General features: G+C 43.7%; 2 protein-coding genes across 2 annotated transcripts in view; both read left to right on the top strand.

The window, feature by feature from the left end:
- Window positions 1-22,817, top strand: part of Hnrnpa3 (heterogeneous nuclear ribonucleoprotein A3) — a 397,554-nt gene that overhangs the window by 160,661 nt on the left and 214,076 nt on the right. The window lies entirely within an intron of this gene.
- The window catches only part of Agps (alkylglycerone phosphate synthase), a 96,541-nt gene continuing 75,083 nt past the window's right edge, over window positions 1,360-22,817 (top strand). The window contains exons 1-3 of the mRNA XM_051166145.1: window positions 1,360-1,693; window positions 21,366-21,455; window positions 22,636-22,726. Of these exons, the coding sequence (XP_051022102.1) occupies window positions 1,398-1,693; window positions 21,366-21,455; window positions 22,636-22,726 (477 nt within the window). The 5' untranslated portion in view covers window positions 1,360-1,397. The remainder of the gene's footprint in view (window positions 1,694-21,365; window positions 21,456-22,635; window positions 22,727-22,817) is intronic.

Below are 22,817 nucleotides of genomic sequence, written 5' to 3'. Positions count from 1 at the left end.
TACTTCTTTAACAGATAATGATGTCAAAGGCGTGCTTTCTTCTGTTATCATATGTTCAGGAATGTATATCTACACTCTCAGCCATCCACTGAATTCTAGTCACACACAGCAGGGGCATACTGTGGTGTGAGGGTGTACACTGAAACAGGGCCCATGAACTTAAAAGTCACAAGAAGAGTGAAGGAAATTCTGCAGAGACCTTAGGTACCTCCACAAAATAGACGTTAGTCACTAGGCCTCTGTAGCTTTTATATCAACTGAAAGTCAAGGATAAAAAAATGTCAAGCCACTCAAATAGAATGTTTCATCAAACCCTTCCTTCATGGCTCAGGGATCTATACGGAAGAAGAGAAAGAATGTAAGAGCCAGAGGTGATGGATGACTAAAAAAACAAAAAACAAACAACCCCCCCCAAAAAACCCAAACACGCAACAACAACAACAACAACAACAACAACAACACACTGTCTTCCTGATACAAGAACGCTAATTCACATATGAACTCACAGAAACTCTGGAAGTGGGTACAGCACCTACATAGGGTCTCAGAGCTGAGAGGGTGAAATGAAAACTGTGTCTCACTTTTACCCAAGAAGCCGTGTGAAAATTGGTAGTTATTTGCAAAGGAAAGATAATTTTCTTCAGTGGAGTCTCACTGGGTAAATTGACCATACTTCAGGGTAGATCCCACGTCTAGGCGCAGCTGGCGAACACTAAACAAACAACGGTATTTCTGCAGAGGACACCTTTTCAGGTATAAAAAAACCATTAGCTTGAGGGCGGTATAGAAACACACGTCAGGGTGGGCAAGATGGCTCAGTGGGTAAAGGCACTTTACCCGAGTTTGATGGCCAGGACGTACATGGTGGAAGGAGACTACTGGAAACTGTCCCCCCACCTCCACATGAGCGAGGTGCTATACACCAAGTAGGTGATGCGAAACAAGACTGATAGAGGCACTGGCTCTCTCGGTTAAAGGATTGCTTTTGACCTAGCACGCGAAGTAGAAAGGCTCACCAGGAAAAGACAGGCTTGCCTTGGTAGCCAGGTTAGCAGCACCGCGGGCCCACGATTTATGCTCCTGGGAGTCGGTCCCAGGAAACAGCCTCCGGGCGCTCGGGCCACATCCAGGATGCCACACCCATAGGTTTGGCCATAGCGGGTGTGCTGTGTAGTTTGGCTTTCCTCCAGTTCCTTTGGGCCAGTTCTGGCTCGGCCTGAACTCACCTGCTAGGCAGGTGCGCCAACCCTAGGCGTGGCGGCGAGCGGCGGTGGGAGTGGCCGAGGCGGGGAGGGGCGGGGCGAAGCTGCTGTGGGCGGGGACAGAGCCCGTGAAGCTCCAGGCGCAGGGCCCCTGCCGCCAGTCGCCGCAGTGACTGCCGGGATGCGCCGCAGCGAATGGTCGCGCGGGGCGCCGCTCTGAGTGACCTTTCACCCGCGCCCAGCGGCCTCGGGCGGCGGCACAAGGCGGAAGCCATGGCGGAGGCGGCGGGCGAGGCGGGCGCGAGCGAGCGGGACCCAGACGCGGGCCGCGCGCGCCGGCGGCTGCGGGTTCTGTCGGGCCATCTGCTGGGCCGGCCCCAGGAGGCTCCGAGTACCAATGAGTGCAAAGCGCGGAGAGCCGCGTCGGCGGCCGGGGCGTCGCCCGCCGCCACTCCCGCCGCGCCGGAGTCGGGCACCATCCCCAAGAAGCGGTGAGTAGCGGGCTGGGGAGGGGTTGGCACTGGGAGGCCACGCGCGGCCTGGGCTGAGGGAGAGGGAGGCACGGGACTGGGCAGGGAGTTGCCCCGGTGGGCGGAAGGCATCCCGGTCCCTGCGAGTACATCATCTTGCGGACTGGGAGTGGACACAGGACTCTGTCGGGAAGGGGCGGGATGGGTTGGCTGGTTTTGGTCTCTCTCTGAAGGTAACACATTTCTTGACCTCGTATGGGGAAAGGGTTCAAAGGGATTCCCCTTTCTTGGTTTTTGATACTAGAGGCTCATTCTCTATCTAGGAATGGGAAGCAGGGGTTTTTCTAATCTACGAGGAGGAGGTTTAAATTTGCACTAAATAATCAGATTTCTTCTAATTCTCAGAAGCCTGGGCGCGGGCAGGATAGGGTGGGATGGGGAGCAGCGATACTCTGGGGAAGGGTGTTGAGTGGTTTCTGTGGGGTTAGGCTACCACTTCCTTATGGGCGTGGGTTCTGACTTTACAGGAGGAAAGCAGTGAGGAGGGAGTAAGATGCAGTAGACTGCAAACATGAGTGATTTAAGAGTTTGATATTCTAGCTTTTGATCTCTGTGAGACGCTAAAAGACAGGAGGCTGGACGAGGAACGTTTGTGAAACCTTAAGGTCTTTGGGAGAAATCTCTATCTGTAATGACAGCTGTTGAGAGATGGTGTTTTCTGAGATTGTCAGTTTGGAAAAACTTGATGTGTACTGGAGACGGTGCTCAGTCCACTACCTCCTCGTATTCCTAAGCTATTAAGTAGGTGCAGTAGTCGTAGTCTCCCATTTTACAGATGAAGAAATTAGAAAAAAGGTTAGGAAGTCTGCTGTAGGTAGCAGGTACCAGTGTGACAGTTTAGACATCAAGAGCAAATCAAATCGATTGCTTCATTAAAATCCAACCTGTGTAAGTTCTTACTGCATATGCACTGTACTAGCAATGCAGAGATTCTGAAATGCACTCACTATTTACTATAAGGCACTAAAGATACAGTGTAAAAAGTTTAGCTGATAATTGAAACACACTTTTTTTTTTTTTTTCGAGACAGGGTTTCTCTGTGTAGCTTTGACTATCCTGCACTCAATTTGTAAACCAAGCTGGCCTCAAATTCACAGCGATCTGCCTGCCTCTGCCTCCACACTTGTGTGGCCTGTGCTACCACACTTGGCTGAAACACACTGTCATTGAACCTGGTTTTGAGTATGTATTTGTTAGGATAAAGGCTTCCCTAAGCCAGAGTTTTCTGTGTAAATCTTAAGTTTGTAATGAAAGTAGCCCACTGGGGGTGAAGGGTGTTCACGGAATGGTCACGAGTAAGGAAAAGGAGAGATGCCGGGCATAGTGGCGCACGCCTTTAGTCCCAGCACTCGGGAGCCAGAGGCAGGTGGATCTCATGTGACTTTGAGGCCAGCCTGATGTACATACATAGTGAGTTCCAGGCTAGCCAGGCTACATGGAGAGACACTGTCTCAGAAAACAGAAACAAAAGCAAATAAAAACCAAAACCAAAAAATGAAGAACTGACCCCTGTCTCACATTTTTGCTTTGGAAACAGAAAAATGCAGCTAAAAGAAGCTTAGTGTCTGTTACACAAGCTCTCAACAGACAGCTGTAGCTGTGCTTGTGTCTGGAGACAGGTAGTGGTTATGACTCTCATATGTTAATGAATAATGCTGGCACTCTGAACTTAGGCATGCCATTTTAAAAATAGGGGAAGGTGCTTTTTCCAGAATTTGGTTACTGCGTAGTGGGAGAGGGTAAAACTGAGAGTTACTTAGATCCTCTGGTTTCACTGATATAATATTAGATGTTCTAGGGTTTAAGATTTTTCATTTTTCCCCATGGCTTTATATACATGGTTATTTTCTCATTTGCATGCATCTGTGTGATTAAACATTTATGTGTGCACCTACATTATTAAATTAAGTAGGCAGGGCAGGTTTCCTTACGGCTGGATTTAGTTGATAACAGTGCTCTGAGGTAGTGGAGAAGGCCTTTTCTTTCTTTTCTTTTTAAAAGTTTTTCGAGACAGGGTTTCTCTGTGTAACAGTCCTGGCTATCCTAGACTTGCTTTTGTAGACCAGGCTGGCCTTGAACTCACATCCCTCTGCCTGCCTCTGCCTCCGTGCAGGTTTGCCAGGCAGACTGATTGGGTTGGGAATGGTCAGTAGTTGTTGGCAGGAAGAATGAATTGCAGTAAGGACTCTGCATCATGCAAGCAAGGCAAGGGCTCTGTTCTTGAGTTACAGTCTCAACCTATATATATCATCCTTTAAAAATGTATTACTTACCAGGGGAGGGGGCCAGGCATGGTGGCACACGCCTTTCATCCCAGCACTTTGGAGGCAGAGGCAGGTGGATGGCTGTGAGTTTGAGGCCAACCTGGTGTGCAAAGCTAGTCCAGGACAGCCAAGGCTACACAGAGAAACTGTCTCAAAAACCAAACCAAACCAAACCAAACAAAACAAAAAGCTGGGCGTGGTGGCACATGCCTTTAATCCCAGCACCCCTGGGAGGCAGAGGCAGGAGGATCTCTGTGAATTCAAAGCTAGCCTGGTCTACAGAGTGAGTCCAGGAAGGCAGGGGTACACAGAGAAGCCCTGTATCGGAGGAAAAAAAAGAAAAGAGCAGAGGCGGAGTTCAGTTAGTCCAGCATTTGCTCTACAAGCACGAGGATGTGTTTCAGCTGCAGCATGCACATGACGGTCAGATGTGCTGTGTGTATCCACTGCCAGGAAGCTGCACACAGGTAGCTCCCAGTGGCTTGCTGGAGTTCCAGGCCAATCAGAGATCCTGGTTCAGGAAAAAAACAAAAACAAACAAACACACAAAAAAGTGGACAGTTCCTAAAGACTAACCTTCTAGATCTTACTTAGCATATGACACAACTTTGGGAAATGTTCTCCAGAAGAGAGAAAGCTGAGTTGACTTCTTGCAAATGCTTTTTAGGAAGGCAGCCCACAGCTTCATTTCTGTAACAAAGGTTATGTGGACAAGTGACTTATGACAACAGTATTTGGAAATACTGATGCTTATTTTGGTAGTTATACCAAATGAAATAGCATGGTATGAGTTCTGAGCTGGGATTCTAGTACACACGTATATATTACATTACCTCATTTCACAGCTTTGGAAAACAGGTGGTAGTCTGTGTCAGTGTCAGGTGAGGAAGGAGCAATTTGGTTAATTTCGTTTGTCTAGTGATAGGCAGTTGTGAAATGAATGAGATGCTGTTTCATCTCTGGCCTCATCTCTGCCTGTGTTCCCGTTCCCTGTTGCTACACCGCGGTATTTGTTCCCTGAGGGTAAAGTTGTCAGGTTGCTCTGCTTTGTGTGCTAAGCTTAAAGCCATTTGTGATCATAGTAGTTGAATACTCTGCCCTGTATTTAAGGTGTTTATGTTGTTTTATTGATAAATTAGAAATATCCTGTCAGTGAAATTTAAAATGTAGGAAAATATAAAGTATGATTGAAAAAATAGGCTGGCTGCTTATAAGTTAATGAATGATTTTTGTCATTACCCCTTGTGAGAGAAGACAGTGTTGGAAATAAAAGAACAGGGAGGATGTAGGAGAACCAAGGTTAGGGGGTCTTGGAGAGTTTACTGCCTGCTTTAGACTGTTACGAGTAAGAAACTTTGATGTCCTAATCTCTGGTTTGCACGTTGACACAAACCAGATCTCCAAGTGTTCCTCACGTCTGGAGATTACTGTGCAGCCATCCACCACAGGTCCAAATGTTCCTAATGTCTGGAGGTTACTGTGCGGCCGTCCACCACAGGTTCATTAGTAAGAGTATCTGAGAGGGAATTCAGTGATCTGCTTTTAGGCTAAGGAAAAATGGAATGCTGTTGTAGTCACATGAGATACTTTATAGAGCTTTTTTTTTAAAAAAGAGATTATTTATTATGTTTACAGTGTTCTGCCTGCATGTCTGCTTGCAGGTCAGAAGAGGGCATCAGATCTCATTACAAATAGTTGTGAGCCACCATGTGGTTGCTGGGAATTGAACTCAGGACCTTTGGAAGAGCAGGCAGTTCTCTTAACCTCTGAGCCATCTCTCCAGTCCCTTTATAGAGCTTTATAAGCAGATATTAATCTTTTGTTTTTTTGAGACAGGGTTTCTCTGTGTAGCCTTGGCTGTCCTGGACTTGCTTTGTAGACCAGGCTGGCCTCAAACTTACAGCGATCCGCCTGCCTCTGCCTCCTGAGTGCTGGGATTAAAGGCATGCACCACCAGGCCCGGCTTATTTTCTTGTAATTGAAAAGATATCTGGTACTCATGAGATTAGTATGTTAATTCCAACCCTAAACCAAGTCAGAGGATCTTGAGTGGAGTCAGCCCTGAGCAGCATAGCAATTGCTCTTGTCTTTGTTGTTGGATTTTCAGAGTAATAGTACAATAAGTCTTTCCCAGTGTCTGAGTCCATAATCAGGTGAGTGCTGGGACAAGGCACAAACAGAAATAAAAATGTTGGTTGGAGAAGTTTCTTAATGGTTAAGAGCACTTGCTGCTCTTGCAGAGGACCTGAGTTTGGTTCCCAGCACTCTCATGATGGGTCACAACTATCTGTAACTGTCCAATTTAACTCAAGTTCAAGGGGATTTTGCACCCTCTTCTGGCTTCTGAGAGCACCAGGCATGCATATAACATGATAAATGCAGGCAAAAACCACTTATACACTTAAAACAGAAGTGAGATGTCATCACATACAGACATGGCTTAGATCTGAGCTACCTAATGTTTACCCTGAATTAGGTGGATCATTTACTGGCAGCGTTGGACCATCGGCTTCCTCTTTGGGGAGATAGCTCCCAGGAGCCAACACGAGAATGGTATTTTAAAGAGAGAAAAGATTAACCCAGGTGCCTAGTATTTTCTCTAAGAACTCACTAAGTATTCTAATCATCTCTGCTCTGAGAAAGAGTGGGCATGGGACTTGGGGACAGACCTCCATACTAGTGCTGAAGTCTTCTACAGTTAGAAATGGAGCTGTGGAATGACAGTATGGCTAAAATGGTTCTGAAGGAATCAGAGAAACAGGCTGAAGCTGCACAGAACTTGAGCAACAATCTTCCCTTTTTCTTTTTGGTTTTTCGAGACAGGGTCTCTGTGTAGCCTTGGCTGTCCTGGACTCACTATATAGACCAGGCTGGCCTTGAACTCACAGCAATCCACCTGCCTCTGCCTTCCGAGTGCTGGGATTAAAGGCGTGCGCCACCACGCCCGGCTGCAGTGTCTAGTTTTTAATATGGGTGCCAAGGATCCAAGCTCAGGCCCTCATGCTTGCACAACAAATGCTGCACTGAGGGAGCCTGTAATTGTTCACTTCATTGACCCTGATTGTTGAAAAGTATTCTGTTGCGTATGTCTATACTATAGTTTGTCCACCTTGTTATTAATGAGCATTTGAGTAACTGATACTTTCATTTTAGTTAGTTAGTTAGTTTGTTTGTTTGTTTATTTGTTTATTTATGTTTTTGGTTTTTTGAGAGACGGTTTCTCTGTGTAGCCTTGACTGCCCTGAACCATTTTAGTATGAAGTTTCTAGCAGTGACTGTTCTGTACATATTATTGCAAAAGAAGAGGCTAGACTGTATTTTTTACTGACTTTGGTTTTCAGTGGTGTTTTACTATGTAGTATATTCAGCAGTGTGTGCAGGCTCCTTAACCATGGCAATTATTTGAGATAACTTTTTTTTTTGTTTTTTGTTTTTGTTTTTTTGAGACAGGGTTTCTCGTGTAGTCCTGGCTGTCCAGGACTTTGTACACCAGGCTGGCCTTGAACTCAGAGATCCGCCTGCCTCTGCCTCCTGAGTGAGAGAACAATTTTTAACCAGGCACTAATGGATTCTTGTAAACTGATTAAATAAGAATTTAAAAAGTACTCACTGTCTGTATGCACCTGCCACAGTACACATGTGGAAGCACCTGCCACAGTACACATGTGGAAGCACCTGCCACAGTACACATGTGGAAGCACCTGCCACAGTACACATGTGGAAGCACCTGCCACAGTACACATGTGGAAGCACCTGCCACAGTACACATGTGGAAGCACCTGCCACAGTACACATGTGCATGCACCTGCCACAGTACACATGTGGAAGCCAGAGGACAATTTTGTGGAGTTAATCCTCTGCTGAATTTACATGGGTCCAGGAATTGAACTCAGGTCCCAGGCTCCAGAATTAGCATGATAAGAGTCATTAACTCTCTGAGCCATCTTGTCAGCCCCTAAGTTGTATTTTTAAACAGTAACTTTAAAATGTTTGCAGTGTTAAGGTATTTGTGAATTTACAAGCTCTCAGCTAAAAGCACAAATCTCAATCTGTTCCCTAAATATACATTTTAATTTTGAGTTACAAGCAAGTCGTAATTATTGGCCATAGTCTTAAGTTTTATGAGCATATAAAAGATCAGGTTTTGGGGCTGGAGAGATGGCTCAGAGGTTAAGAGCACTGTCTGTTCTTCCAAAGGTCCTGAGTTCAATGTCCAGCAACCACATGTTGGCTCACAAATATCTATAAGATCTGGTGTCCTTTTCTGGTGTGCTGGCACACATGTGGGCAGAATACACTGTATAAATAATAAATAAATCTTAAAAAATCAGGTTTTGAGCCGGGTGTGGTGGTGCATGCCTTTTATCCCAGCACTCGGGAGGCAGAGGCAGGTGGATCACTGTGAGTTTGAGGCTAGCCTGGTCTACAAAGTGAGTCTAGGACAGCCAAGGCTAAACAAAGAAACCCATCTTGGAGAGGAAAAAAAAGGAATTTATTATTGGTTTTTATTGCTGTGTGTGTGTTAGCCAGGTGCTACACCACTGAACCGTAGTTCACTCTTCCACAACTATTTTACTCTCATCCTATTAGGCTGTGTTAACTTTCACCAGTCTTCTGGGGACTTTTTTTGTTTTTTGTTTTTTTTTTCGAGACAGGTTTCTCTGTGTAGCCTTGGCTGTCCTGCACTTGTTTTGTAGACCAGGCTGGCCTCGAACTCATAGCGATCCGCCTGCCTCTACATCCCGAATGCTGAGTTTAAAGGCATGTGCCACTATACCCGGCTCTTTTGGGGACTTTTAAGGTGACATCTCTTCCAATACTCACTTTAACATGGATAATTATTGGCTGATTCTAAGTGAATGAATGTTTTCCTGCTTTCTCCAACTCTGCATATGTGTGCTGTTTGGTTATTCCCAGAACACCACTGTTTCTTTTCACACTTCATTATTTGGATGCTTAAGCCTAGCATGTTTGTTTGTTTGTTTTGAGACAGGGTTTCTCTGTGTAGCCTTGGCTATCCTAAACTCACTTTGTAGACAAGGCTGGCCTCCAACTCACAGCGATCTGCCAGCCTCTGCCTCCCGAGTGCTGGGTTAAAGGCGTGAGCAACCAGGCCCGTCTCCAGCATGTTTGTTAATGGCATTGGGCATTGGGCTCCATTCCCACCTCTTAATCTGATAGATCAGATAAATTTCTTTAGCTGTGACTTACAAGGTGCTTATCTTTACTGATACCAACTCAGATAAAAATTTGATTTTTCCATTGTTGAAGTCAAACCCAGGGCCTTGTCAATGGTCTCTGTATGTAGCTGGGTTTTCATTTTCATTTTTAAAAAAATAGCTGTCTTTTAAATGCTCTCCATTTCACCATGAGGCCTGTCTTTGCCCAGGGAAACCGAGTGCTGCGTGCTGGCACTGTGCTCCCTTCTATCATTGCACAGTGATTGGCAGCCCAGAGGCTAGAGTGTAAAGGATGTCATAAAGGTTATGGTTACCGTGTACAGAAGGAGCCACAAATCTTTGAGGAAGATAGGAGAAGCACTTCAGAGGAGGTTTCTGGACTGGCTCTCTTGATTAGTGGTTCTTCAGAGAGAAGGGCGGTTCAGAGAAGAGGTGTGGTGCAGGTACAAAGATAAAAAGCCATAAAAGGGCATGCTGTCGCAGGAGCTGTGACAACCTTTTTGTGTCTGGGAATAGCTGGAGAGCAAGCAGTTCTTTAACGTTGTTGTCATTACTACTACTTTATGCGTGTGGGTGTTTAGCCTGCATGCATCTCTGTGTACCCGTGCAGGGTGCCCGCCTGCATCTCTGTGCACCCGTGCAGGGTGCCCGCCTGCATCTCTGTGCACCCGTGCAGCGTGCCCGCCTGCATCTCTGTGCACCCGTGCAGGGTGCCCGCCTGCATCTCTGTGCACCCGTGCAGGGTGCCCGCCTGCATCTCTGTGCACCCGTGCAGGGTGCCCGCCTGCATCTCTGTGCACCCGTGCAGGGTGCCCGCCTGCATCTCTCTGCACCCGTGCAGGTGCCCGCCTGCATCTCTGTGCACCCGTGCAGGGTGTCCAAAGACGCAGGGTAGAGCAGTTGTAAAGCAAAATGAGCTGGACCTTTGGCGGCAGCGGAAATGTAGGAACTGCTGTTTACCTAGGCTCCCACTGATGTGCTTGCTTTCTCTGTTGCCTGTGGCTTTCTGCACAGCTTTCTGCTGCAGTCATGTGCATGCAGACGTCCTCGTACCTCCACCTCTGCTTGGCTGGCTAGCCAGTCTCTGCCATTGCCCAGAGAATTGGAAGTTTATGAGTCAACGCGCGAAGCCACCTGCGCTCAGCTAGAAAGGAGCACTGAGCCTGTTGCCTGAGACTGCCTGGTACTCACTGTGGCTGCAGTTAAGAGTGCTAGGACCAGGGGACCAACCTTCTTACTTGGCCATATGATTACCTTGCTTACAAAGTTTATGTCTGAGAGCCATGCAGTGGAGTTAAAAAACTTGTGAGGAAAGTTTAGCATTGTATGTTGGGGGCTTTTTCAAAGCTGTTCTAGGGACTTGAGGCCCAGGGCTGCAAGTTGTACGTACTCGGGTCCCCATAGTGTATCAGGTAGGGTTTGAATGACCAAGGACAAGTTACTGAAAATTCCTAGACTTGTTCCCCCCCCCCCCCCCCCCCCCCACATCTATTAAATAGGTGTGAAGACGGCTATATTCCAGAACTAATGTCAGAAGGAAGTAGATCCTGACTGTGAACCTCATAGCTTTACAGTATGGCATAACACCGTGGAGTAAGCCTGGTGAAAGGAGGAAAAACCCAGGGCTGGACTAGGATGTAGAGAGACACTCAGTGGCAACAATACCCTTGGAAAAGAGAAAACAAACCACTAACAGACACCACCCTCTGCTCCAGGGAGGTTGGGTAGCGCTGCAAAGCAGACACCAGCACTTCTTCTACGTTACAGGCGCTGTCAGGACCATGGGCCCCACACTCCCCAGTGACGCTGTTTACGCTCATGAGGAATTCTTCCTGGCTCTCAGGAGCCAGGGCTTGTTGTTGCCACTGTGTGAAATGTTTACCACACGGATTGGACTTTGGATAAATACTCTTGTATTAAAGCCTGGTTCATTGATAAAATAATTTTAAAAATTGTGCTTGTAAGACTAACATGTATAAAACTAGGAAATTGTATGATAGATAAGATTTAGGTTACAAGTTCTTTGAGTATCTCTCATTCCCCTTTCTGAATCCTTTGAAAATATGGGCAGAGATCTGTGAGCCTGCTGCCTGGGAAGCACATCTCCACTCTTTGTCATCCTTTCTCTTCTCCACTCTGCCCTCTTGTCCCGTTCATCACTGAACTCACTGAGCCCCACCTCTGGTGAGTGCCGTGGCCTCCCCACTCCCCCCACCCCCTTCAGTGCTAATCTCTGGATTTGGAGAGGCGAGAACAACTTTATTTTATAGCTCTGACCTTAAGTATTGTGTTCCTTGTTCAGTAGATTGAGTCTTCTACTCTTGACTTCTGATGACACCTTAAAGTAGTGCCTGTGTGTGTGCATGGCCTTGTTGAAATATCCTAGGAGTGCTTGTTCAAAAATGTGGATTTTGAGTGCTCAGTGCCAGAAATTCTAGTCATAGGTTAGGCTTAGAGTGGCATCCAGAACTGTGCAATTAAAGTGAGCAGTGTTCATTTATACAGCTGATGTGATTGAGTCCTTTAAACACACACACACACTCTCTGTGTGTCTCTCTCTCTCTGTGTATGTATGTGTGTATGTGTGAAAGTGTGCAGAAGATGTTGGGTGTCTTTCTCTGTTACTGTCCACTTTACTGCTTTGAGACAGGGTCTCATAATCCACGGTTTCCACAGCTCTGTGCTGGGTTACAGCACACCACCATGCCTGGCTTTTATGTGGATGCTGGGAAATTGCACTCAGGTCCTCTTGGCTTCACAAGGATTCTTAGCCACTGAGCAATCTCCTAAGTCCCTCTTCCAAACTCTGTGTGGTGGATTTTCCCCACTTTGGTTTCTTGGGAGCAAAGATAAGAATCTCAACTGTTAGAGAGTAGAAGGGACTGCTGCTGATTATTAATAATATTGTAGGTAAAAAAGAAACCGCTTTCTATAATAAGGATACTGGTTATATCAAGTAAGTATGGTGTTCAGTTTTGTCCTTCTTAGGTCTTTGCTTGGATGGATGGCCTGAGCCTTAAGGACAGGCTTGCTATTTGTAGTGACTAGCTTGCAGAGGTTTGAAGATAACCGTATTTTATTTGTTTTGTTCAGCTTCACGGTTTCTATGGAGCAGCAGTGCTCTTCGAGAAGGGCCTTTCCTCACTCACTGAGTCGCTAGTTCAGGGAACTTAAGATCCACTTCCTTTTCCAGAACAGGATACCAGGGGAGGTAACTGTGGAAGCCAATTATACTTTCTAGTTGGTGCTAGGGAAGATTGGAAGAGCATTACAGAATCACCACGTGGGCTAGATTAAAAACAGACAGTGGGGCGGGGAGTCATGGAAGTTCAAGTGTAGCTGAGGGAACACAGGAAAGTCTATACTGTCTGCTTCCTTAGCTGACAGTTTCCTGACGCGGGCTTTTGGGGTGTTCAGGGTAGAGAGTGAGCTCGTTATACCCTTTTCGGTCTTCAAGGTAGGTGCAAAGCTTATAGAGTAGTGGGTGGGTGTCTGCTCTAGGCCAAGGTCTGCATGATTACTATTTATATTTATATTTTCAGAGACATTGAAATGCCAATATAATTCTAACTGGCAGAATTTGGGGTGGTGTTAAGAACAGTGTTGGGGTGAGGACCTAGTGTGAGTGGTGGTAGCCAGATCATTCTGTCTGTCTGAAAAGCTGGTGCGGCCTCACTTGGTCCAGTTCTTTCTTCTTAAACCCCCTTCCTAGTTTCTGTGTCTACAGCGGTGTCCCTTACACCTGTGCTTTCCTTCTTCTCTTAAACCCCTGATTCAACCCTGCAAACTATAAAAGGGTTTGACTATACAGAGTTAAGTATGTATTTGGTTTGAAATTCTGTCTTTAAAAAGATGTTAGAAACATAAACTTTTTTTTTTTTGGTAACAAACCTGTGGAATTTCTTTTCTTTATGGTTTTTTTTTTTTCCGAGACAGGGTTTCTCTGTGTAGCCTTGGCTATCCTGGACTCACTTTGCAGACCAGGTTGGCCTCGAACTCACAGTGATCTACCTGTCTTTGCCTCCTGAGTGTTGGGATTAAAGGCGTGCGCCACCATATCTGGCTACCCATGGAATTTCTTTATGCGTATGAAAGAGGACACTGGAGCTGAAGGGCTGAGTAGCACATTTGCCTTAGGCTCAGGGAGTTGTGGCGATTTATTATATCCTTCTGGTGATGCCTGCTGTGTGACTCCTGACCGTATCTTGTCTCTCTGTGAACACCCATTAATGTTCTTGTATATGCGTCCTATAAAATACACAGTTATTTAGTGCTTTCTTCCTTTTGATCTTTTGTTTTTGTTTTTGGATACACGGTTTCTCTTGGCTGTCCTGGACTCACTTTGTAGACCCAGCTGGCCTCAAACTCAACGGTGATCTCCTTGCCTTTGCCTCCCAAGTGCTGGGATTGAAGAAGTACGCCACCACATGGTCTTCCTCTCCATCTTAAAACGCTGTTACACTCTGAGTCTTATTTCTCCTTTTCTTTGTATTCAACACTGTGCTTCTAGTTTTTTCTCATCGCATTTTTTGTGTTTTAAAATATTTTTTTAGTTACGGTACAAAATGGTGGGTTTCATCATAGCATTGTCATACATATATCATTGGATATTACATTTCTACACCTCCTACCCTCCAATGCCTTCTTTTCTTCTTGCCAAATAGTCTTCTTTCATCTCTCATTTAAATCTAGATTCTGCATAGAGAAAAAATGGTCACTATTGTTTTAAGAATCGTGCCAGTCTACTTTAGTGATTGTGATCATTGTGTAAAGTCTCATGGAATGTATTTCCACTTCCTCTCCCCCTTCTCCAGTGAACAGTGCTCTAGGAGATGTGGCAGACACATTTCCTTACGGAACAGGGCGTGGATTTGTCTGTAGTGTATACTCAGGAATTACTGCGGGATCTCTAATTGGCAGCGTTTGTGCACACTGAGCACAGGCGTTTTCTGCTGAGTTGCTTACTAGGAGCACTTGTGTTTCTCTTTCATTTAAAAACACTTAAATATTTATTTATTTATTTTTATTTTAGGTGAATGGGTGTTTGGCCTGCATGTGTACACTATGTGAATGCAATGCCAGTGGAGATTAGGGGAGGGCTTTGGATCCGTGGAACTGTAGTTGCCAATAGTGTAAGTCTCTGCATGGGTGCTGGAACTCAAACCTGGGTTCTTTGGAGGAATAACAAGTGCTCTTAACTGCTAGGCCATTTCTCCCGTCCGCCCCCTATGTTTTTGGTAGCAACTCTTTGTATTATTAATTCCCATATTTAAGTTTATGTGACACTGGCAACAATTAGCAAACTAGCAGCTTATTGTATCATATACAGCAGCTAGTGCGGAAACACAGTATGGACACCCAGGGAAGTTGCCATGACATGGTAATGTGCAAGTTTGGCCAGAAGGCATTTTGAATACAAGAGTGTTATCTTGTTGAACCATCTAGAACCCGGATTTTGTCAGGGCCTTGTAGTTACTCATTTAGCTTGGGCAGCACGTTTCTCTTCCTTCAGTGGCCACATTTAATAAGCAAGTAGACTAGTTCCTGACGGCAAACACAATGATTAGTGCTGCTTTTTATTGTAAGCCAGCAAGTTTGTAGTACCTTATTACAACAACTGCAGGCAGTGTTACAGAATCCAGTGACTGTGTTCGTTAGCTTTTCTCATCGCTGTGACAAAATATTGACAGAAGCAACTTAAGTGGAGAGAAAACATCTGGTGTGGCTCATGGTTTTAGATTGTAGTTCGTCATGTAGGGAAAGCACTGTGGCTGGTCGCAGCAGCAGGATCTTGCAGCACGGTTTGTTTACACCTTTCTGCTAACTTCTCTTGCTTTGTTGAATTATGCTTTTCAAGTTGGGCATGGTGGTTTGTGTCTGTAATTCTAGTACTGAGGAGACAACAGCAGGAAGACCAGGGCTAGAGGCCAGTCTTCAGCTGCATGAAGCCTTAAAGTTTTCTTTTTTTCTTTCTTTGTTTCTTTCTTCCCCCTCCTCCTCCTTTTTTTTTTTTGAGACAGGGTTTCTCTATGTAGCTCTGGCTGTCCTGGATTCGCTTTGCAGACCAGGCTGGCCTTGAACTCGCAGTGATACACACCACGGCCCACTGGCCATAGAGTTTTCTGAGGCTTGTATCTTCAAGTACAGGTGACCATATGTGTATTCACTGATTCTTTCAACAAGTCTTTGAGTAAACTCCAGGTACTGGCTAATGTTCAGTTTTGCTGGGTTTGTCTGCCCTGCCCTGCACTATGTCTGCAGCTCAGTGACTGGATGCTTCTCACAGGCTCCACACAGTTCTGTGACAAATTAGATTTCAGGTTTTGCAAGTGGCGGTTCTCTCAGGAGTATTCAGAGGGAGCAGTGGTCTTGCATGGACGGCATTGAGGCACTTTGACATGGTTCCTTCTTTCTGTGGGAAATAAAAGTGTAATCAGATAAAGGTAGGGTGGGGAGTTTATATCAGGCATCAGGGATAGTATATGATTCAGACACTGGTCAAAGCCTAATAATGTTCAGTTTATTTTATAACTCAGATGTCACATCTCGCAACCAGGCATGTGTAGATTGTTAAGTTGGTGGGAATAGAACTCCATTTGTAGGATTTCCCACATGTACGGTCTCCCTCCACCCCCGAGTCTTTGGCTGGCCTTAAACCTCTGATCCTGCCTGAGCTTCCCAATTACTGGCTTTACAGGCATACACCACCATACCTTGTTCTATGGGAGTTTTTCATCATATATTTTTTCAAGAAGTGTGTGTGTTGCTGTCTTTCTCGTCATTTCTTATTTCACACGATCTTTGTTTTGGTTGTTCCAGCCTTGAAGGAGTCAATAGTACAGCAGATAATAAGGACCTGGATTAGAAACTCCTGCGGAGGGTTAGACTTTGTGCTCAATTGTGCCCATGTGCGATTGGCTTGGAAGTGGCTGACACTGAGCTTGGTTAGCTCGGCCAGCACTGAGGCTTTCCTGGAGTTTCTTTTTTCCCACTCTTCTAAAAGTTGTTTCTCATTTTAAGCTGGAACAGTTAGGTCATAGTTTGCCTTCATCTGAGCAGAATAAGAAGTAGGCTGTCTTTCATTAGTGTTAGAAAGGCTTTAAAGGTTATTAGCTAACTGATCTTAAAAAAGCTGCTAACCCAGAGTAAAAGTAGGTGAATAACTTTGTCCTTTTCCTGATTTTGTGTGAGAATACCATGCTTAGAAAAAGCAATGGCAGGGACTGTATGCTAGCCCACGTGCTTGTAGCTTATTATTGAAGAGGAGTGGGGGTCTGATGATTTGTCTCCAGGTACAGCCTTGAAAGTGAGATCTCACTTAAGACTAAATAAAAGAACTCCGTATGGATTTGTATTGTGCTAAGTCTAAATGTTTCACTTAGTGACTGAGTAGCAGTGCTCGGGACTGCATCTCCTGGGAGAACACTGCCACCTTGTGTATATGTGACGCTGCTTATAAGTACCCCTTTTCTTTTGTTGAAACCAGTAATTTTCCTTTTCATATTTGTACTACTCGGTTGTCTAGGTTTGTAAAACATTTTAATAGAGTAAAATCAAGCCAACCTTCTTTTATTTGGCAATAGAAGAGTCTTGGAGTTTGATGACCTCACATTTGTTGTGGTTAGCTTAGGAATTTGAATGTCTGGGACCTGATGCTGACTACTATACCTCTGGTTTAGTTGTGAGTGACTTCCTTTTATTAGAATACTTGAGAAGCTGAGGATTTTGCATTATTTTTTTGCAGCTTCCCTGGTGCCTTGGGATTATGATTGTAAATGGTCGAGTTTACTATGTGGTGGTGGTGGTGGTGATGGGGACAGCAGGCACCGGGCTTACTGATACAGCCAGTCCTTGAATCTTACAGTTTCCTTCAGGCAGACCAGTGCAGAATGACCACAGTAAGCTTAGAATAGTGTCTTGGAGAAAATCCTAAGGTTGCTGAAAAGAGGGCTCTTCAAACTGTTTTGGTTACTAGAAGGTGTAACTCAGCCGTGTGACCATGCCTCTGCAGGTAAAGCTTCTTCATCTGGAAAGGTGGGGACAGGGCAGTTTCTAAGGATCTATCTCTTCAGCAGTTAGATGTAATGTGTGATGCTCTGCTCTCATTTACAAATGTTAAGGCTGTAATACACGTCAAGATACTTGCAGTCTTTTACGTAGGAAGATAATTAGGGTCAATAGCTTAATAAGAGGCCTGTTGTGGCTCACAGTGTGGGCGTTTCCTTCTGTGCTAGATACCTGTTGTTTTTGGCCAGTGGTAAGACAGCATATCACACACTGAGAGGCATGTGGCGGAGCAGACTAGTCATTTTATTCCCCAGGCTGTAATAAAGAGACCATGGATGACCAGTGCCCTTTTGGGACTTGTCCCTAATGACTCTAGACCTCATACTACACCCCTCCTACTAAGGGGTCTACTATTTTATAGCACCATGCCCTGGGGACCAAGCATTTTACACAAGGGCTTTTGGGGAATATTCCAGATCCAAACTTTTGGAATACAGAATTTCCTTATTGTGATAAACAGAAAGGAAGCATCACTACTCAGCATTCAAATACTTGGAGATTCTTTAGGACAGTTCCTCATCTGAAATGTAAGGCCAGATAGTCTTTTTTTTTTTTTTTTTTTTTAAGATTTAATTATTTATTTTATGTATATGAATGCTTTAATTGCATGTACACCTGCTCGCCAGAAGAGGGCACTAGATCTCATTATAGATGGTTGTGAACTACCATGTGGTTGCTGGAAATAGAACCTCTGGAAGAGCAGCCAGTGCCCTTAACCTCTGAGCCATCTCTCCAGTCCAGGGCCAAATATTCCTTAGCTTTCAAATCTCCTCATTTGTGGAGTGTAGTACTATGGTTTCTACCTCATCCCTTTGAGTCAGGGGCTCTCACTACACCGGGAGCTAGGCTGTCAGCTAACTAAAATGCCCCAGCAGACTTCCTGTCTCTACTTCCCTCCAGTGCAGGGTTACAGGAGGGTGGCCTGGCTGCCTTCGATGTGCTCACTGGGCTCTGAACTTGGGTCTGCACTGTTTCAAGTGTTCTTATGTACTGAGCATCTCTGTACTGAGCTGTGAAGTTTTGTCTCTAAAGGCATTCCCAGAAGTCTGTTCTAAGCCATCTTCTACATTGATGGGGTTGTGTCCAGGTGAGGCCCATGCTTTAATCTCAGCACAGGCAGGTTCTCACTATGTAGCTTAGGGTAGCCTTGAACTTGTGATCTTATTGCCTCTGCTTCCCTTATTCCCATGATTTCAAATTAAAAAGTTTTAGTTTCTTTGTTTCAATTGTTTTTGAGACAGGGTTTCTCTGTGTAGCCTTCGCTGTCCTGGACTTGCTTTGTAGACCAGGCTGGCCTCAAACTCACAGAGATCCACCTGCCTCTGCCTCCCGAGTGCTGGGATTAAAGGCGTGCGCCACCACCACCCAGCTCTTTGTCTCAATTTTATGTATAGAGACTTGAGTATACATTTGGCTACTTGTAGCTGGTTCATTGTATTATATTCATGTAGCTCTTATTAGAAATGCCTTTGGCCTCCTCAATTTTTAGCTTTTTCTTCCTTGAGAATTATGGAAAATTTGAGGAATACTTTCTAGTGAGAACATCTTTTTTTTTTTTTTTTTTCAATTGTTTTTATTGTAATTTAAAAAGAGGTGGGTTTTCTAGCTGGGCACTGTGGCAAGCTTACTTTGAATTAAAAAGCATGTAGCCTTTCTGGATAGAAAACAGTTTTTATTTAGTTATCTTCATTTCAACCTGCATAGCTGAAACATTTGCCACTAATTTATTTCAGTAGCTAAGATTCACCAGGGTACCTTGTAACACTAAAACTAACACCATGCCTAAGTGTGGTTCTGCACATGCCCAGACCAGTGTGTTTCCTGAGTAATGTGATACTGATTTTGATGAAAGTGGTTTTAGAAATTATGAAATCTAGTGTTTGGAAATGAAAATTGAAACGATGAAAGCTGATACAGACAGTAGTGGTTATATATAGGTGAAGATGGACTGTTAAATCGAGGCTGAGGTGTAGATGCCTTATAAGCTAGCAATTTAAAAACATTTTTTTTCGAGACAGGGTTTCTCTGTGTAGCCTTGGCTGTTCTGGACTCGCTTTGTAGACCAGGCTGGCCACAAATTCACAGAGATCCGCCTGCCTCTGCTGGGATTAAAGGCATGCGCCCCCACGCCTGGCTAAGCTAGCACTTTTTAAAAATTGTCTTTTTGTAGTTTCAGAGCACCAATGCTTTGGTTCTGTGGCTCTTCACACTCAACTTCCTCCCTGGTCTCTATTATTTTCCCACCTACTGTTTTCAGGCGTGGTCTGTGTCCTTCCTGAGGCGCTCACTAAGTCTGAGTGTGCTCTCAAGTCTGGATGTCAGCAGAGACATTGAAGCTTCTCTCTGTCCCAGAGCTTCTAATAAGGTTTGGTTTTTTGCTTTTGTTCCAGTGTAGGAATTTTTTAAATGTCCTCCTTGATTTCTCCAGTTACCCAGTGTACATTGTTCAATCTCCATGTGTTTGTAGAGTGCCTATAGTTTCTCTCGCTATCACTATGACCTAATAAAATATAAATGATTTTTTAAAACATTGTTAAGACTTGATTTATGGCCTAAATGTGTCTGCTAGTAGTCAAGCTACCTTTAAAAAAAATCTTTAAAAAAATTTGATTCTTTGTGAATTTCATACCATGTACCCATCAAACTACCTTATAAATTGGTCTATTTCATTTTAGCAGAAAAATTAAAAATTCTGACTTTCTCTAACACATTTAAAAGTTAGTTTCCTGTTCATAGTTTTACTTGCAAAGTTATTGAGGCCATCTTATATTAGTTGGGACCAGACCCAGAATTTTGAGCATGCCAGGCTGTAGCCTATACTTCAAACTTAAACTCAGTATATAAGATGAAACACTTTTCTCCTCCTCCTCTTTTTTTTTTTTTTTTTTTTTTTTTTGAGACAGAGTTTCTCTGTGTAACCTTGGCTGTCCTAGACTCACTTTGTAGACCAGGCTGGCCTTGAACTCACAGTGACCCACCTGCCTGGCCTCCTGAGTGCTGGGGTTAAAGGCGTGCGCCACCACCGCCCGGCTCGAAACACTTATCTTCTAAGCATACTCCTTTTCATGTGTCTTTGAGTGCATTAAATTTGTTAATTGTAGTTCTTGTGAGGCATGTATTGCTCATTACAATGATTTCTATTTATAATTGCTAGTATGTAGGCATTTTAATATGTTTTTATTTTCATTTCAACTAGTAGTAATGGGCATAATGTCTTTTAAATGATTGTGAAAATTAAAAGCCAATGATATATTTTTGGTTTTGAAATGTTTAGCAAAAGTCTTTTAAAAAAAGAGTTAAAACTTATTTGTGTGTGTGTGTGTGTGTGTGTGTGTGTGTGTGTGTGTGTGTAGGGGAGAATATCAGTTGTAAAAGACAAATTCAACATGAAAAGACAGAAGAGAAAATAAGGTAATTTTTTCCTTAGTATCTTACTTAACGCCAGCAATGTTGATCCCATGACCATCTATTGTGAGGCTAGTTAACTGATTTTTTTGGAAAGAATACTAAGAATACAACAAAAGGACTGACGTCTGGTTGGCGTATAAAAGTTTGTACTAGCTGGATGTGGTGGCCCATGCCTATAGTCTCAACACTTGGGAGGCAGAGGCAGGCAGATCGCTGTGAGTTTGAAGCCAGCCTGGTCTACAAAGTGAGTCCAGGACAGCTAAGGCTACTCAGAGAAACCCTGTCCTGAAAAACAACAAAACAAAACGAAACAACAACAACAACAACAACAACAAAAAAAACAAAAACAAAAGAAAGAAAAAGAAAAGAAAAAAATATGGAAATGGTGGTAATAGCTGATAGTATATGATATTATATAGAAAGAAATAAAATGAAATTTAATCCAGTATATACATGCGTGTACATGAGAGATCATGAGCGTATGTGACATGGACATAGAATCCAAAGGTGTTGAGTTTTCCGGTGGTTGTGAGCTACCCCATGTGGGTCCTGATTGCTAAATTCAAGTCCTCTAGAAGAGCAGCGCACAGCTTTAACTGCTGAGCCATCTCTAGCACCAGGATAAGTCGTGTGTGTGTGTGTGTGTGTGTGTGTGTGTGTGTGTGTGTGTGTGTATATATATATATATATATATATATTCTTTTTTGTCATCAGGCAAGAAGTTATGAAATGGAACGGATGGGGCTATAATGATTCCAAGTTCTTCTTCAATAAGAAGGGCCAGGTTGAGCTGACGGGGAAAAGGTAATCTTGCATTTTAAGCTCACTTTATTCTTTCTTTTCCATTTCTTATATATTTGTTTTCTTATATTTTTTTAAACATTAAAAAAAGAATGAAAATATGATACACCCTCCTCTAACCAAAACGTTTATCCTTTTTATCTTACAATATTTAGATTCTGATATCATAATATCTATACTTTTAAATTTTTAAAAATAAGCCCGCATAATCACTCATATATTAATTAGTTATTAGTATCACACTTTAGAAGTAATATCTACTTATTTAGTTCATATTCCTATTGCCCCTCTTGTCTTACAGATAGCTTCTTTAGGAAGTTTTCTGAATGAGGATCCAAAGAGCCACCCACACCACCCTTGTTCCTCCATGCTTTTGATTTATTGGAAATGACTTTATGTATAAACTTTGTAACTTACACCTGCGTTTGGGTTATAATGAAAGGTTACACCTTTACAGTTATTAGGAGAACATTAATTAAAAGCAAAGAGGATGTGATGATGTTGATAGTGACATTTTTCTAGGACAGTGGTTCTCAACCTTCCTAATTCTGCGACCCTCTAACACAATACATTCCTCATGTGGTGATGATGCCTGACCATAAAATAATTTATGTTCTATTTTATTACTGAAATTGTGCTACTGTTGTGAGTTGTAATGTAAATATCTGATATACAGGATATCTGATATGTGATCCATGTAAAAAGGTCATTTCATTTGACTCCCAAAGGTGTCGTGACCCACAGGTTGAGAACTGCTGATCTAGGTAGTAATAGAAGTGGAGATTTATCTGCTAGTTTTAGAGACTGGAAGAGTACACTACTGCCACTGTCACCAGCGTGGGTTCCTTAAGGATTCATTTCCTATACTGTTGAGTTCTGATCTAAAGACAGAGAAAGGAAGAATAAGGTGTATTCTGTAAGCTCTTGAAGATGGGCATGGAGAGGGTGAGTGCTCGGCATGTTCACTTGAAGCAGGCAGTACTCCCCTCTCCAAAACTTAAACAAGAAAAGACTCCAGAAACGGAGATAGGATCTGGGTTCTCTAGAATTCAATATGTACTGTACACGCAGTTTAGTCACTGAATCTTTTAGGAACTGCTCCATCTTCCTCGAAGCAGATTACAGCTCCACATTTACCCAGAGATACCTGTCCCTAGCATTCTTCATCTACTTTGTACCTTAGGTATCCTCTTAGTGGCATGACTTTACCAACCTTAAGAGACTGGATCCAAAACACCCTTGGAGCAAGTCTGGAGCATAGAACTACCTCTAAAGTAAGCAAACAATACTTTCAATATGCTAAGTTGTGCTTTTTATGTCTAACCAATTAGTTATTGCAATGATTTGTTACATTTGTTTGCTATA

The sequence above is a fragment of the Acomys russatus genome, chromosome 24 (assembly GCF_903995435.1).
Source record: "Acomys russatus chromosome 24, mAcoRus1.1, whole genome shotgun sequence".
Classification (NCBI taxonomy): Eukaryota; Metazoa; Chordata; class Mammalia; order Rodentia; family Muridae; genus Acomys; species Acomys russatus.
Note: the sequence above shows the minus strand (reverse complement) of the source record. Positions and strands in the feature narration are given on the sequence as shown.